Genomic DNA, 17,872 nt, shown 5'->3' with positions numbered 1-17,872 from the left:
TGGGGCTTTACTGGAAACTCCGCTTTCTTGAGTGTTACAGAGAATTAAGTTCTGAGTTGTGAGAGAATCGAGAATGGAGTTTTGCACGCTAGAAGTCACATATATCATGTAAAAAAAACACAAAGTAGAAACAATAGGGAATTTTTTTCATTTTTCAAGACAGTGGAATTCAATTCAGTGGTATTGGTCGCTATTTTTTACACATATCAAGGCTTGGAAAAAAAAACTATTTGTAGCCGAAAAAATTAGAATAAGCTTAACAAATTTTCCGCTCTTGAGAGAATATCTCGCTTTTGTTCTGATTTCGTGTTTTAGCCATTTCGTTTATAGCCTTTTAAGATTCGGTTTATTTCAGTTAGTTTTTTCGACATAAGTTGTATAAACTACGAAACCAATTTTTTTAAGTTTCAACATCACTCTTAACTTCCATCAGAAGCTTTTTATGGCACTTAGTATTTACCAAGTTACATATAGCGATCGCAATTTCTGTCGGTCGGTCTGTCGGTATCGGTTTTGCTAGTTTGGGTACTTACAGATAAGCTAGGACAATGAAATTTGGCAGGCATATCAGGGACCAAACCGGATTAAGCCAGAAATAGTTGTTTTCCCGATTCAACCATCTGGAGGGGAGTGAGGGAACGGTTAATATCCGAAAAAATTAGAAACAATTAGGTATTTTCAACTTACGAACAGGAAAAAAAAGAAGAAAAAGGTAAAGGATACGGCATTAGACTTTGCAGTCCGTACCGGCGGTGCTGATCTCCGTTTCTTGGCCCTCCAGCCAGGAAGTACAATGGGGGGTTGGGGGCCAACCATCCTGTGCTTTCGCACACCCTTCCTACGAACGGGTGATCGGATCTTAACGAAATTTGATATTTAGAAGGATAACTTGTCTCAGAGGTTTTATTTAAATCCCGACCGGATGAAGTGATATTGGAGGGAGTTGAAGGGGGAAACCTAAAATCTTTGAAATCGCTTAGAGTGGAGAGATTGGGATGAAACTTGGCGGAAAGAATAAGCACATTTCTTAGATACGTGATTAACATAACCGGTTCAGATCCACTCTCTATGGGGGAGTTATTGGGGGAGTGTATTCGGAAATGAGGTATTTTTAGCTTACGAACAAGTGATCGGATCTTAATGAAATCTGATATTTAGAAAGAAATCGTAACTCACACATATTACTTTAAATGCCGACCGGATCCAGTGTCATTGGGGGAGTTGGGGGGAACCATAAATCTTGGAAAACGCATAGAGTGGAGAGATCGGGACTAAACTTGGTGGTAAGAATAGGCACAAGTCCTAGATATGTGATTGACATAAAACGACTGGATCCGTTCTCTTTGGGGGATTGAGGGGGGACCTTATTCGGTAATTCGGAAAAAATGAGGAATTTTTAATTTACGAATAGGTAATTGGATCTTAATGAAATTTTATATTTAGAAGGATCTCATGTCTCAGAGCTCTAATTTTAAATCCTGACCGGATCTGGTGACATTGGGGGAGCTGGAGGAGAAAACCGTAAATCTTGGAAAATACTTAGAGTGGAGAGATCGTGATGATACTTGGTGGATAGAATAAGAACGAGTCCTAGATACGTGTTTGACACAAACAGACTGGATTGGCTCTCTTTGGAGGAGTTGGGGGGAAGGGGTAATTTGGAAAAATTAGAAAAAATGATGTATTTTTAACTTACGAACGGGTAATCAGATCTTAATGAAATTTGATATTTAGAAGGACCTCGTGCCTCAGGGCTCTCAATTTAAATTCCGACCAGATCCAGTGACATTGGTGGGAGTTGGAAGGGGAAACCAGAAATCTCAAAAAACGCTTAGAGTGTAAACAACGGGATGAAACTTGGCGAAAAGAATAATGTCCTATGTCCTAGATACGTTATTGACACAACCGGACCAAATCCGCTCTCTTTGGGGGAGTTAAGGGGACTTACTAGTTTGGACACTTCCAGATAAGCTAAGGCGACGAAAGTTGGCGGGCGTATCATGGATCAGACTAGATTAAATTAGAAATAGTCTCTTCCTCTATTCGACCATCTGGGTGGTGGAGCGAGTGAACAAGATAGTTGAGAAGAATTTCATTATCCGATAAAATAAATGATTGTTCTTCTTGAGTATGCTTTGTAGTCTACGGGTATGATTCTCGCTCAGGGTGCGAGAGGTCTCAGGTTGGAATCCTGGACCACCCTAATCTTTACATGAAGAAGATCCGAAAATAGATTTGTGATCAATATAGAGATCTCTAAAAGTTGGCAGGCATATAAGGGACCCAAACAGATTAAATTAGAAATAGTTGCTTCCCGATTTGACCATCTATGGGGGGGGGGAAGGACTGTTAATTAGGAAAAATTTGAAAAAATGAGGTATTTTTAACTTACGAACGGGTTATCATATCTTAATGAAATTTTATATATAGACGAATCTCGTGTCTCAGAGCTATTATTTCAAATCCCGACCGGATATGGTGACAGTGGGGGGAGTTGGAGGGTGAAACCGGAAATCTTGGAACACACTTAGAGTGGAGAGATCGTAATGAAACTTGATGGGAAGAAGCTCTTGGCTCTTCCGACCTCGTCATAAGTGCCATATGAGTTCTTGACTCTTGTTCTTAAGCTTTTTTAGCTTGTTTTGGTTTTTAGATATGCAAAATAGATCTTATAAAAAAAAAATTTGTCTAGTCTTTGTGATGAACCTAAGAAGTCAACATGAGTTTTACTTGAAATATGGGATTAAATATAGGTTTTACAATCTAATTCTCCTAAAATATAAAACATAATGTGAAAAAAATCCGTCGCTTAGATTATCCCTGCTATCTTTGATAGTTAGCAGACCAAAAATGTTATTATTTATTAAATATTATCTATTTAAGTTTAGAGAGATTTTCGAAAAATGGAGTATATGACAAGATTTTTAAATGTATAGTTAATGTAATTTGTGGAATTTTGTGTTAAAGTTATTGTATATTTTTGCCACAATCAATTTTTTTTTTAATATTTCACAAGATTCTTCTCAAAAGAACTCTCACAATAAAGTTGGGTATTCGTCTTTATTCCTTCTTAGACTTCCTGGATCGACTGCTAAAATTATATTATTATGAAGAATGTGAGGTTAAAACAAGAAAACCCTCCAAAATCAGAAGAGCCTGTTCCCTTCTCCTGTCCCGAACTGACAAACCTGGGTAAGGTGTCCAAACCAGTGACCAGATTGCACACGCCTTGGCATGATGGGAGAAATAATACTGGTGATCCTTTTCCATGCTCCTAAGATGTTCCAAATAGCCTTTTTGCGTTGGAAAGGAAAAGAAGGTTCATAAGAGTGTCAGGCTTTTTGTTCAAAATTCCGAAGAATGTACCTTCGCAGCTATCTTTTAATGTTAGAATAAGTGGTAATTGTACGCACTGCTCAAACCAAAGCAATATGAGATAAATACTACCGGGGCTTGTTCACTGGAACTATTTATACCGGTCTATAGGTCCCTATAACAGATAAATAAATTAAAAGATAAAGTTAAAAGATAAATAAAATTCAACAAAAAGCCTAAAATTATAAGAATTGATTGCATTTTATTCGTCTTTTATTTTTTTGTTTTTTTCATTGTTTATTTTTACATTGAATTTCTGCGTTTTTTTTGTTGGTGTTTTTTTCTTCGGAATTTTCCTTGTATATAGCATTTTCTCCGCACTGAAGAAGAGAGGCTGTCGTCCTCTCAAAATATTCACTCTGTGTGTTTTTTTCAGTATTCTCGTTTGGCCTTAAAAAACCACAAACTGATCGTTTTCTTTCTTTATATATGACAGACCAGTGTGGTTTAAGAAATTACATTCACTTTGTAAGGGCTTTCCATTTGGCAAGGTTTGTCCCCTGTTGACATAAACTGAGCGCACCCGCTCAGATCTCTTTCAGATATAAAAAAATTCGTGGCAACGGACTTGAAGTAAGGAGTGACTCGGCCCGGTAGAGAAAGAAACAATAAAAAAGGGATTTTGATAACAATTCATCGAACGAATAGGTTTTTTGTTTTTATTCCAAATATATAAAATTAACAAAGTCTAATGTTACCCATCAAGATGTACGAATCTGAGAAAATTTACCCGATTTTTAAAAAGGGGGGATACACACTCACATAGTCAAGGTATCCTAATGAAAATAAGACCTTCAGATTCAACATATCAGAAAACCCAACCGTAGAGGTTTCAAGCTCTTATCTACAAATATGTACAATTATTTTTTTTGCTACCATGGATCCGTGTTTATTTGCTTTTTTTCCTAAGCGGGATCATATCGAACCATTTGTCCAAGAAGATTGGGAGAGAGTCATCCGAATGGAAATTAAAAGCTCTAATGCCATTTTTAAGTGACCAAAAAGACTGAGGGGTAACTAGCCTCCTCCCACCCCCTTTCCCTTAACGACCTTTGATCAAAATTTTGAGACAGCCACCTGATTTAACTTAGTTGAAAAATCTAATTACTTTGCCTCTGCAAATAACTTGACCCCCCAAAAACCCTAAAGAGGGGGCTGTAAGTTTTTTTTTTAATTTGCCCATTGTTAACGTATAGCCTTTGTCTTGGGAAAATACATAGAACCCTTCACATCCCTTCTATGAGAGAATTTTTCACGGAGAGAATTTTCCTTGGGTATAAAAATTTCCGTGGGAAATCAACTTTCCTTTTGAGATGTTTGTAGGTGGTATGGCTGCTTTGGTCAGATTTATTATTGTAGAGGCATTTCTGGTCACACTGTTGTATTTCTTCAGTGATCCAAGGTTTTCAACTTCGGTCTTTCTACCAAGGATGTCATTTGGAGTCTCTGTTATTGCAGAGGTAGCCTGCTCGGCTAAGCAGTTAATCTCTTCAGTAGTTGCGAGGGGGGAGATATACTCAAAATGTTCCATAGTTTTGTAGACGGGCTAGTAGTATAAGAGTCTTTTTTTGGTGGGGTCGTGGAGAAGTTCTGTTCAGAATTTTGGAATCTTCGTAGTCTTGGGGAGCCTTCTTAAACTTGCTTGAGCCTAAACATCATTAGCTTATGGTCTGAGTCAAAGTCTCCTCCGCGTAGTGAAACAGTGTCTATTACTGGCGACTTCTGTCGTCTGGATATCAGAATGTAGTCGATAATGTTTTCAGTCACTCCATCGGGTGATGTCCATCTAATTTCCTCAATGTCTGTGCTTGAAAGCAGTGTAGGGGATAGATATATAGTTCATTCTCTTTGCAGAAGTCGATTAGTCGTTCTTCCCATGCATAAAGACGCCCATCCGTGTGGGCCCATAACATCTTTCCGACCGGCATGACTACTACCCACCATTGCGTTTCAGTTACCCATGACAATACTATATTGTTTTAGGGTATCTGGTCAGTTATCTCTGTAATTAGTAGTTCCAAGGAAATTTTCATCTCTAGTTCGGTGGAGGTGCGTCTCAGCCAGGACAACTCATCATATTTTTATCTATTAATTTCTTGCAATAGAATTTTCCACGGTTTTGCTTGACTTTGGGCGTTAAGTGTGCCAAAATTAAAAATATTTTCCCTCAATATTAAAGTGTCGCCCGTCAGGAGGTCTTATTAGGTATATGATGGTCATCAGCCTCCCGTACGTGGTAGTAGATTTAACATCATTCCAACAAGGGTCGCCAGTTACCCCGGATGCGGTAGAAGGTCTTGCATCATTCCAACAAGGGTCATCGGTTACCTCAGACGCGGCAGCACTTTGGTCTCTGGATTTTCTGGTCATATTTGTGTTTGAAAGGAGTTGGTTTTTTGGCTGATTTGTTGTCAGCAGTGAGCCACTCCTCTCCGGCAACTTGAAGAGGCTATTTTGTATGTCTGAATCTTTCACAGCTGTCCTTTCGTAGATAATTCTTCCACAATGGTATCCCATAGTACCCTATAATTTATCCGTTTGCTGGGGGAAGCAACTAATGGCAACTAATGGGACATGTACACATACCTGTTGTCCTTATACAAAGTGCATCAAAGGAACCTTCCTCCTCCTTCACCTGTATTTATGGCTCAGGGGCGAGGGTACTCCAGTTATTATCATGTACCTCCTGGGCTGCCGCTTTCAACATTGAAATAACGTGACCTGGGCCTTCCCTTTTCTACTTTTATTGCCTTCACTATACCTAGAGTCTTTCTCCACCTTCAGATATTCCTAGTCCTAGCGACTTCGTCTTCTTAATATTAATTTTTAAATCTATCCTTGCACAGTGAACTCGCAAAGCCTCTAAAAATTTATTCACTTTGCTAATATTTTTATCCAGGATGTTTAAATCGTCAGCGTAATCTAAGTTTAGGTAAGTGTTACTTCCCCATTTGACTCTGTGTTCTCCCATTGGTTTTGCTGCGCTCCTTAGGATAAACTCCATCAAAAGGGTCCATAGAATGGGGATAGAACGCAACTCTGTATAAATCCTGATTTAACATGAAACTAGCAATTAAGCTTAGGTTCAATCGGGTTAAGAGTGGAAATTTAGTCATCGCATCCTCTATCTTTCCTAAAACCAAACTGTTCTTCTCTTAAGACTTTATTTACAGCATTTCTATGTCTAAAAAATACCTTCGACATGATAAATCTCATAATTTTAGTTGAAATGCAGGAATTAGAATTAAAGGCCTTGAATTATTAAAATCCTACTTAAATAGCCGAAAAATTCACGCGGATATAAGTGGTCACGTATTAGATCTTAACTCTCTAGACAGTATTGGTGTCCCTCAGGGATCATTACTATTGTCCTTGCTCCCGATTTACGTTAACGACTAACAGAGATGGTTACCTCCTAATGAGACACTAATATTTACTTTTGCAGATTATTCTGCCATGGGAGTAATAACTGCAATCCATTCCTTACTGATAGAAAGTCTGATGATATTGGTGAATTTCCTTAATAAGTGGTTACTTTAACTAGTTGGCTCCAAACTAATCAAGAACTGAGCTTAACACTCATTACAGGCACTGGATAAGATCAGAATAGAAGAACCGATCTTAGGCCAAAACACGACAAGAGGGTTAAGTCATTAAGTATTTTGTGATCATTATTTGTGAGATGTTGTCTTTTCGCAATCATTCTGATTATACATGTCTGGAGCTTACTCATAATTTGCGCTGCCTTTATAGACTAAAATCAGTGTCTCCTTTCTTCATTTTTAATTTTTTTTTCATTCCCTGATTAAATCCTATCGTAAATACTGCACTTCGATTTATCCCAACACGCTTGTGGTTCATTTTCAACCCCTACAGATAATCCAGAATAACGCGGTAAGAATTCTTATTCCCTCCATTCATTTCCCAACAAAGCTCCGAAATCTATAGGAAACCAAACCTTTTTTTTTTTTTGGCATTCTTAATCTCAAGCAACTAAAAGAATTCCAAACAACAATGAGGTATTAAGACATTCAATTGCCAACAAACTATTTCAGCAATAAGGTCATTGCCTTGTCAGTACCCTATTTTTTGTTCTTTTTTGTCCATTGATCCGTTTTCTTTTCGTTTTTTTTTCATGTTCGCTCAAGAATCTTCATCTTCTATAAGCCTTGATAATAGTAAGGAAGATTGGCTTTCCAAGCTGTTGCGTTCTAGCTACTTTTGGTCGACATGTTCGGGCATGAATCTATGGGCGAAATCGGGAAGGTGAAGGCGGTTTACGGGTCCCTCTCCCCATCCCATCCCAGCTAAAACCTATACGTTGACTTTCAGCACCAGGAGAGTATGAGTATGCTACCGTCTCATGCATAAATGATTTTCACACATTTGCCCGAGAAGGCTATATATTGAATATTATAATATAGCCTCTATTATCCCATTATTACAACCTTTGGTTAAGAATTTTAGCAATGGCAATTCTAACGATGATCTACATTTTATTTTGATAGACCACTATTTTTTCAGGAATTTCGTTTTGAAATTTTCCGCAAAGAAAGTTTTCGCATTTAAATTTTATTCGTCAAGACAAGTATAGACGTTGTTGTTATTCCTGAACTAAATCTAAACACATTTACTCAATATGAGAGTCATCGTTTTTAAAAATCGTTGTTTATTCTTCACTTTTGTAAGGGGACTCAATGGGGGAGTATACAAGAGAAGGAATGTAAAGAAACGTTTAAGAGGGTTTCGACTCTATAGATTTCAATGTTGCACAGCTTATGGTTACAAGTTTCTCCACTCTTGAAATGGCACAGAAGGCTTCATTATAGGTGCCATATGGTATTTTGCAATGGCGTTCTGGAGACAAATTTACAAAATCACTAGGTAAAAAAAAGACTTATCAGTATTTCAAGCGGGGAGTTATCTTCCTTTGAGACAGGACGGACTGGCCCCCAGACCCCGTTTCCCCCGCTCCCAGCTTAAATTTAGCGTCTTCAAAAATCTTTTCAAAACTAAGAGAGGCTTGCATAATTCACAGAACAGGGCAGTTTTCTTTAGTATATCTTTGCCCTTATGGTATTATATTACTCATTTTTCATTTGTCACTGTCATTCTCTCTTGACTTCGAAAAATGGGCTCCAGCTTTGCCCCCCCCAGGATTTTGACGAAATTACGACACTGGCTTCAAGCTTCGAAATTACCAAAAATTCTTCTTGTCGTCAACTATCGCTGTTAAAGTCAATATAAACAGCAGCTCTAATTTCTGAAAGAATTTAATTGAAGAATTTTTTACATTAGAAGATTTTTTATCCTTAATTTCACTTCTGTTTTTTTTTTAGTTTTCCCTTACTAATGAAGCTGGGAGGGGAAAATTTAAGAAGGATGATTGTAAACCATTGACTCAAGGTTTTCAGGCAAGTAAATTTTAACTCCACTCTCTCTATCCTTCTTCAGATTTCCATCCTAGGAATGGCATCAAGCTTTGCTTCGCCTTGCCCCCCTCCCTTACGTATAAATAAGGATAAACAGCTCACTTGTATGTATTCCTCCTAATATTTTACGCTTGCGCTGCTTTTTTCTTTACCGCTAGAGCAGAGTTCCCCGTAGAGAAATGTTCGCATCTACCGTTCGCTATTGTAAAGCATAATAGGAGTATATAGAGTAGGCAGTATATTTGCCCACCAGAAGTGGGGGATTGAAGTGAACCAATATACCCTTAGGGATGAAACAAAGAAGAATTTACGATTGTCTTGGGGTAATTTTAAAAGTTCCAAAGAGTTTCCTTAAAATGTATCCTTGTCCCCAAGAGGTACCTCAAATGGTACTATTCATTTGTTATTCCGACGTTGCCTTTAGAATCCTCCAGGGCAGGCCTCCTCCAGGGTATAAAATGCCCAGTTATAATAAAAACAATAAAATCATAAAACTTTCGTCGACTGTTATATTTCGTTATGTTTGCTCCTTATATATATATATATATATATATATATATATATATATATATATATATATATATATATATATATATATATATATATATATATATATATATATATATATATATATATATATATATATATATATATATATATATATATATATATATATATATATATATATATATATATATATATATATATATATATATATATATATATATAAATATATATATATATATATATATATATATAATGTGTGTGTGTGTGTTTGTATAATAACATAATTACCCATTCTGCGAATAGGGTCCTTAATTCCAAGAAAAAAAAGAGTATCTCCTTACATGTCATCCTTTGAGATCCCTGTTTTTTGGAACTGAATACCAGAAATCGCTTTATAAGTAGAACCATTATTTGTTCGACCAGATAAAAGCCTCTTGTCATCTGTGAGAATAACCGGGACTCGTCGATAATTCTCTTCTATATCTAGTTCAGTATAACTGATATATTTAAATTCAAATTTTGCATCCATTGAAATCCCGTTTTAAACATACATTCACATAGGCTCCAAAATCTATCTTATTTAACATCACTACCGTCTAAAATAGTTACATCTATCTTAAATTTTGCAGCATACTGACCACAAAGGTATGTATGCGAGTAGGAATCGCTGCCCATTGGATAACCCTTACATAGGAACACCACCCAGGGTTTTTGGCCTTCAAGTCGGGTTGTTTATGAATGCAAAAGCCGTACAACTTTTTTTTGCCGACTAATTAGTGCATACTCGCCGAATACGCATTCTGTATAGCTCAACTTGTCTGTGTAATTTGCATAAAAATCGAATAGAACTATGCAGAAGTGTTTATCTTAACAAAAATGGTCTTAAGTTGTGAAACTAAAGTATATAGAAATTACGCACTCTAACCTAATTTGTAAAGGAACTTGGGAAAATTTAGTTGAAAGTACAATGAATTGTAAGTCTTTAGTGACAACCTTGGGCTAGGACCACTTATGAAAATTAATTTTTAGGTGGGTGATAAAACTCCAAAAATAAGAACAAGGAGTATATTACAAACCATATTGCAAACGTATGGTAAGCTAAAACAGTGCGAAATTTTATAGTGACGTCAATATGCCTGGTCCCAAACAACCCTACCTAGCCTCCAACTGTGTCCCAAATATTGAATGCTCAGAACAACAAATCAAATCAAGCAACATCTTTTCTATAAAGATAAAAGATTTTCTTTAAGGATAGAAAAAAATATTTAAAATGTTTTAGATACATTTTAAGTGTTTTTACTTTTTTTACTTTAATGTATGAAAACTTTGTCCCAATTCCTTAAGAATGGCCCCTGAACCACAAAGGCCGTAGAATAAATAGTTGAAATTACTAAAAAACACTTTAGCGAAAAGAGCAAGGTATTGTGAAGGAAATGAACCCCCTACGTAATAATTCTTGTTCGTTTTAGGTTTTATTGCTGCTCCTTACTTCCAGCTGAAAAAAACTTTTTTTTAATTCATTTTCTTATTGTTTTCTTTTTTAATAATGCTAGAAAATCCTACGCCCCCTTTATGGAAATTCTCTTCCCTCATGATGAATTCCTCCATGGAAAGATCCTCTAACGTAACCCCGACACCCCCGCTCTTCAAAGCAAAAAAGTCCCCTTGAAAACGTCTATACCCTTTCCAATAACCATTAATATATGTAAACAATGGTCAACGTTTGTAACTTGCGACCCCTTCCCCGGGGACTGTTGGGGATTAAGTCATCCTGAAAGACATAATTATTAGGTTTTTAAACTAGGGAGAACAGAATGGCAATCTCAAAATTTTTACCCAGTGACTTTGGGGAAAAAATGAGCGCGGGAGGGGGCCTAGGTACCCTCTGATTTTTGGTTACTTAAAAAGGGCACCAGAACTTTTAATTTCCGCCAGAATGAGCCCTCTCGTCACCTTTCAGGACCTGGGGAAATACGATCAACCCTAAAAAAAAACGCATCCGTGATCTGTCTCCTGGCAAGAAATATAAAATTCCACGTTTCTATAGATAGGACCTTAAAACTTCTTCAATAAGAGTTTCCTAATACGCTGAATCTGATGGCGTGATATTCGTTAAGATTCTATGACTTTAGGGGATGTTTTCCCCTATTTTCTAAAATAAGACAAATTTTCTCAGGCTTATAGCTTTTGATAAATAAGATTAAACCTATTTAAAATCAGCGTAAAAAGTCAATTCTTTTGATGTAACTATTGTTATCAAAATTCCATTTTTTTAGAGTTTTGGTTACTATTGAGTAGGGTCGCTCCTTACTACAGTTTGTTACCACGAACTATTTGAATAGTGAATAGAGACCAACACTCCCTTGGACACCTATTTCTAGTCACCCTACCATGAAATATATCCTATCAGAGCTTTGAAATAGTCATTAAAATAGTCAAAGGTAAAATAAAAAAGCATCTGGAGATAAATTAACCCAAACAGACCCTGAGGAGAGGGTTGTAAGTTATGCAAGTTACACAGGGATTATATATATGGTTGTTATTATGAAAAGGAAATATGTTTGTTTCTGGCTCTCCAAAAAGGCAAAGGAGATTAAAATTTAACTTTCAGGGAATGTCAAGGTGGACGTCAAATCAAAGCGTACTTCGTGCTTTCTGGTTGCCGAAAGGGTGTATCAGCAATATCTAAGGAGCAGCTGAGGGTATTAATTTAACATTTTCAGGGCATATTTGGGAGAATACTCAGGAGTTATCAGAAGACAGCCAGTCACCGTGTCCTTTCTAAATGCCCTCTCCCTTCACAGAGATCAAGATTTTGAAAAACCACCATTTTTTCAAGATAGTCTTACCATCTAAAATGTATACTTCTGGGAGGGCCATGCCCCCCAAAGCCTTGGGTGCAAGGAGGGTGAATATGATATTTGCCCCTTGTTTTACACGCAGGGCTTACCATTGGAAAAGGGGAAAATGTTTTATCTTGGGTGTATCCAAAGAGGGCAAAGGTATTAGTGTGAAAGTTCAGTCAATGTTCTGGGATAGATTGAACTAAATCAAAAGACAATATGTGTATCCTGGTTATCCAAAAGACGTATGTACCGTATACACCACCATGACTTAAGGAGAGCAAAAGGGTGTTGAATTTAACTTTTTAGGGCCACCACTACTGCTACTACTACTGCAACTGCAACCGCAACCACTTGCGAATATGACAGTAAATATTGGTGGGCTATAACTACTACTACTTCTACGTTTACTGCTTTTGGGAAATTTTGAAGGGGATGCTGAAATACATCAAAACACATTATATGCATGCTACGTGTCAAAAGGATATATCAGCAATATTCCGGAACAGTTTAGGGTATAAAGTTGATACATGCGAGACATTTCAAAGAGAATACTGAAAAGTGATTGACAGACAGCCAGCCCCTTTACCCTTCTTAGACGATCTCTTCTCCTCCATATTGATCCAACGAAATATAAGATGCTCTAAAGGTGCAAAAATTATCTCTTTGAGGATACAAAAAACATCATGTGCATCCAGGTTATAAAAAGCAAGATTTACAATATCTTACGAATAGCTAGCTGCCACAATAATTACTTGGAAGTAGCGGAGGACTTTTGGAATAGAGTGCACTCATAGGGGATGTATCTGAAGTCACTAGCCCCTAAAGCAGTTTTCAAGACACAGGTGTTATTGATTATTGGTCTGTTACACACAAGGGGTTGTTACGTAATCGTTTATTGTTCAGGAGAGATTATTGTTTACTTATGTAAGTCTATTGAGGATAACATAAATTTGAGGGTCAACGACATTTGTTTTGCTAGAGCATACGCAAGACTTGTTTTGGTCCTCTTACTTCAGTATTGAGAAAGGATTCAGAGATGAAAACATTGATTTCTGTTCTCAGAAAGCATAGTGCTTTTGATTTGTTGGAAGTTTAAGATGCTAGTAACAGTAAAATAAAACCAAGAGTACCCAGAGATTTAGAATATGGTATACTTTCTTAAACAGCCACAACTCTGTCTTTTCCTCTTCAGTACACAGACTTTTAAAGTTATATTAGAAACAATCTTCAGCGGGTGTACCTAATGACTTCAGATATACGGAGGCTACAATATGCCTTAAAATTAACGGTGAAATATATTGAAGACTTATCACTTATGCGTGGAAGAAGAAATCCAAAAGATGAAAACAAAGACTCATTGTAAACACATTATTATTACTAAAAAATTACAAACATTATTGAAACACTTTATTCTTATGGCATTTAAATCAATATTATACAGGTAAGAAAGAGTATTTTCTACTATAAAATCATAAAATTGAGGATATTTTAAAAAGATGCTGAGAAATTTATTGTAAATACAGCCACAAGTTTGAAAATAAAATATAGTAGTGCATGAAAACTGTGGCTTTTGGTCGATAAATCTTGAATTCGCTTTCGATTTGGTCCAAGAACCTTTTTAATCCGACGAGAACGGGTTTTGAATTCTCCCAAAATATAAACCAAGACACAAGACTGGTCCAGTCTTTCAAGCGGGGAGAGTATTCAAGAACGGGCTTAAATTGATAAATTCCAGACGGAAAATCAGTTCAACATCCTATAATTTGAAATAGCACATAATAAACTTAAACAAAAATTCTCAAAGCGCTTTTTTGACAAAAATAGTCATATTAACCATATAAATTAAATTGAATCGTTTGAACTTAAACTAAAATTCAAAATAGCGTTTCTTCCAACATGAATAATCGTATAAACCGTATAAACTAAAATTCACCAAAACATCTTAAATAAAATTCCCAGTAGCGTTTCTATTGTCAAAGAACAAATGTAAAAGCCTTGTAAACTAAAATTGAACGGATAAGCTTAAACAAAAACTCCGATTACGCTTTTTTCAAAATAACACGGTATAAAGAATTTACCGAACAAACTAAAACAACTAGAGCTAAGAGTTCATATGGCACTTGTGACGAGGCCAGAAAAGCTAAGAGCCAAGAGCTCATATGGTATGAGCTCTAACAAAATTCTAAGAATCAATAGATTGATTTAAAAGGAAAATTAGAGGCTTAATGCCAGTCGTGATTTAAAATAAGAGCTCTGAGTCACGATGTCCTTCTAAATATCAAAATTCACTTAGATCCGATAACCCGCTCGTAAGTTATAAATACCTCATTTTTTTCAAATTTTCCCTCTCCCTTTAGCCCCCAGATGGTCGAATCTGGAAAAACGACTTTATCGAGTCAATTTGTGGAGCTCCCTGACATGCCTACCAATTTTCATCGTCCTAGCACGTCCAGAAGCACCAAAATCGCCAAAGCACTGAACCCCTCCCCCAAATCCCCCAAAGAGAGCAAATAAAATAGGGTTACGTCAATCACGTATCTACGACATTTGCTTATTCTATCCACCAAGCTTCATTCTGATTCCTTCACTCTAAGTGTATTCCAAGATTTCCGATTTCCCCCTCCAACTCCCCAAAATGTCCACAGGTCTGGTCCAGATTTGCAATAAGAGCTCTGAGACATGAATTCCTTCTAAATATCAAATTTCAATAAGATTCGGTCACCCGTTCTTAAGTTAAAAATGCCTCAATTTTTCTAATTTTTCCAAATTAACACCCCAGCTCCTCCAAAGAGAACGGATCCTTTCCAATTATGCCATTCACGTATCAAGAGCTTGTGCTTAATCTTCCGATGCACTTTCATCCCGATCTCTCCACTCTTAGTGTTTTCGAAGATTTCTGTTTTACTCCTCGAACCCCCTATGTCCCAAGATCCAATTCGAGTCGAAAATGGAGCATCTGAGACATAAGATTCTTCTCTATATTAAGTTTCATTAACATCCGATCACGTATTTGTAAGATAAAAATACCCCAATTTTCACGTTTTCCAAGAATTCCAGTTTCCCCTCCAACTCCCCCTAATGTCACAGGATCTTGTCGGAATTTAAAATAAGAGCTTTAAAGCGCAAGATCCTTCTAAATATCAAATTTCATTGAGATCTGATCACCTGTTCGTAAGTTACAAATACCTCATTTTTTCGAATTACCCCCCCCCCCTCCCAACTCCACCAAAAAGAGCAAATCCGGCCCGGTTATGTTAGTCACGTATCTGACTTGTTTTTATTCTTCCCGTCCAGTTTCATCCTGATCTATCCGCTTTTAGTATTTTCCAAGATCTCCGGTCCCCCTCCAATGACGCTGGATCCGGTTGAGATTTAAAATAACAGATCTGAGTTGCAAGGTGCTTCTAAATATAAAGTTTCATGAAGTTCCGATCACTCCTTCGTAAGTTAAAAATATGACATTTTTTCTAATTTTTCAGAATTATCCCCCCCAATTCCCTCAAATAGAGCGGATCTGTTCCAATTATGTCAATCACGTATCTAAGACTTCTGCTTGTTTTTCCCAGCAAGTTTCATCCCGATCCCTCCACTCTAAGCGTTTTCCATGATTTTAGGCTCCTTCCAAACTCCCCCCAATGTCACCAGATCCACTCGGGATTTAAAATAAGAGCTTGCAGACACGATATCCTTCTAAATATCAAATTTCATTGAGATCCGATCACCTGTTCTTACGTTAAAAATACCTCATTTTTTTAATTTTTCAGAATTAACCCTCTCCCCCAACTACCCAAAAGAGAGCGGATCTGCTCCTGTTATGTCAATCATGTATCTAGGACGTGTGCTTGTTTTTCCCACCAAGTTTCATCCCGATCCCTCCACTCTAAGTGTTTTCTAAGATTTTAGGTTTCCCCTTCCCAACTCCCCCCCCCATATCACCGGATCCGGTCGGGATTTAAAATAAGAGCTCTGACACACGATTTCCTTTTAAAGTCCTGTGGTGGCGCAGTGGGTTTGACCTTAGCTTGGTAATATGGGACCCAGAGATCGAATCATGCTGCAGGAATGCACTGCAGGGCCGACGCAGGGACATTAGTAGTCAAGAAGCGTCGTTAATCCGATACAATACAATATCCTTTCAAACATCAAATTTCCTTAAGATCTGATCAACCGTTCGTAAGTTAAAGATACTTCACTTTTTCTATTTTTTCTGAATTAACCGTCCCCCACTTCTCCCCCCAGATGTTAAAATCAGGAAAACGAATATTTCTAATATAATCTGGTCTGGTTACTGATACACCTGGCAAATTTTATCGTCCTAGCTTACCTCGAAGTGCCTAAACTAGCAAAACCGGGGCCGTCAGACAGACAGACCGACAGAATTTGCGATTGCTATATGTCACTTGGTTAATTCCAAGTGCCATGAAAACCCCATATTATTTCTTCTGACACAAAATGACCATATTAACCGTGTAAAGTAAAATTGACTGTTTAAACTTAAACGAAAATTTCCAATAGCATTTCTCCTGACAAAAAACAACCATATGAACCAACAAAACTAAAACTGGCCCTTAAACTTATACGACAATTCCCAAATACGTTTCTCCCGACCAAAAATAATCGTGTAAATAGTATAAACCGAAATTGACCGTATGAACATTGTCTTATAAACGATATGAACTTAAGAAAAAAATATTTGTTCAAATGTTACCGTATATATCGTACAAACTACTATCGACCGTCTAAACTTAAACAAAAAGTCATCTAAAGTTTCTTTTGACAAATAAAAAACGAATAAACTAAAATTAACCAGATAAACTCAAACAAAAAATCCCAATAACATTTCTTCTGGCACAAAGTAATCGTATAAACTGTGTTGCCTAAAATTAATCATTTAGACTTAAACAAAAATTACTAATAATGTTTCTCTCCGCAAAGAAAACTGCATAAGCCGTATAAACTAGAATTGACCGTATAAACTGTTCCTGTTTTTCTTCCAACCCTTTCTTATAATTTTTTTCCATCCCCATGTGAGGGTGTTCAGCTTTTTAATGGTCCCCTGGCTCATGGTATCGTTTGACACCTATTTTTGACAAAAAAAAACCGTAGAAACTAAAAAACTGAGCAGATTGGAAAAAGCATAAGGGCCTTCTCCAAGACAAATTGCTTACATCAGACAGATACCGGTCCCACTTCTGACTCTGCAGCTTTTGGTTCAGGTTACAGTGCTTTCAGCTCTAATTCCGCTGGCTACGACCCCGGTTCTACTTCTGTCAACGAATCCCACGATTCCAGTTCCACGTTCATCAGTCCCAGTTCCGATTGCCGGCTCTAGAGGCTCCAGGACTATTTTTTATTCGGCTGCCCGCGTGGTACTCTTTAGCTTGTCATCGACAGCTAGTTCATTGTATGTTATTGTGAATGTTAAAATTGTATGTTGAAAGTGAAGATTAAATATTTCGAAAAGACAAGTGTTCGTGACAAGGTTACCGTAGCGTTGAATGCTGACAAAGACAAATATTTGAACTATAAAATAAGTACTAGTGGTAACATTATTGGAAATGAGTGCGTCCATTTTCAAAACACTGAAAGAGTAAATGGGTTCGAAGTGCAGAAAAATTTCTATTGTCAAAATGGTGGATACGTGAGAGTAACTTTTCCAGAGAAGTTATTGCTCAAAAAGAATGTAATCTCGAAAGTTATAGTTAACGACGA

The 17,872-nt window shown here is 36.9% G+C and overlaps 1 protein-coding gene across 4 annotated transcripts in view; it reads right to left on the bottom strand.

Moving 5' to 3' along the window:
• The window catches only part of LOC136041355 (uncharacterized), a 49,316-nt gene extending 31,794 nt beyond the window's left edge, over positions 1–17,522 (bottom strand). For 2 of the 4 annotated variants that reach the window (XM_065726001.1, XM_065726002.1), the window contains exon 1: positions 9,656–9,969. In XM_065726001.1, the coding sequence (XP_065582073.1) occupies positions 9,656–9,843 (188 nt within the window). In that variant the 5' untranslated portion in view covers positions 9,844–9,969. Of the gene's footprint in view, positions 1–9,602; positions 9,970–17,328 lie in introns of those variants that run through there. The other 2 variants (XM_065726004.1, XM_065726003.1) reach the window with 2 other exon arrangements.
• Positions 17,523–17,872: the final 350 nt, after the last annotated feature.

This window comes from Artemia franciscana, unplaced genomic scaffold (genome assembly GCF_032884065.1).
Source record: "Artemia franciscana unplaced genomic scaffold, ASM3288406v1 PGA_scaffold_168, whole genome shotgun sequence".
Classification (NCBI taxonomy): Eukaryota; Metazoa; Arthropoda; class Branchiopoda; order Anostraca; family Artemiidae; genus Artemia; species Artemia franciscana.
The sequence above is the reverse complement of the archived record's forward strand: the minus strand, read 5'-3'. Positions and strand labels throughout refer to the sequence as shown.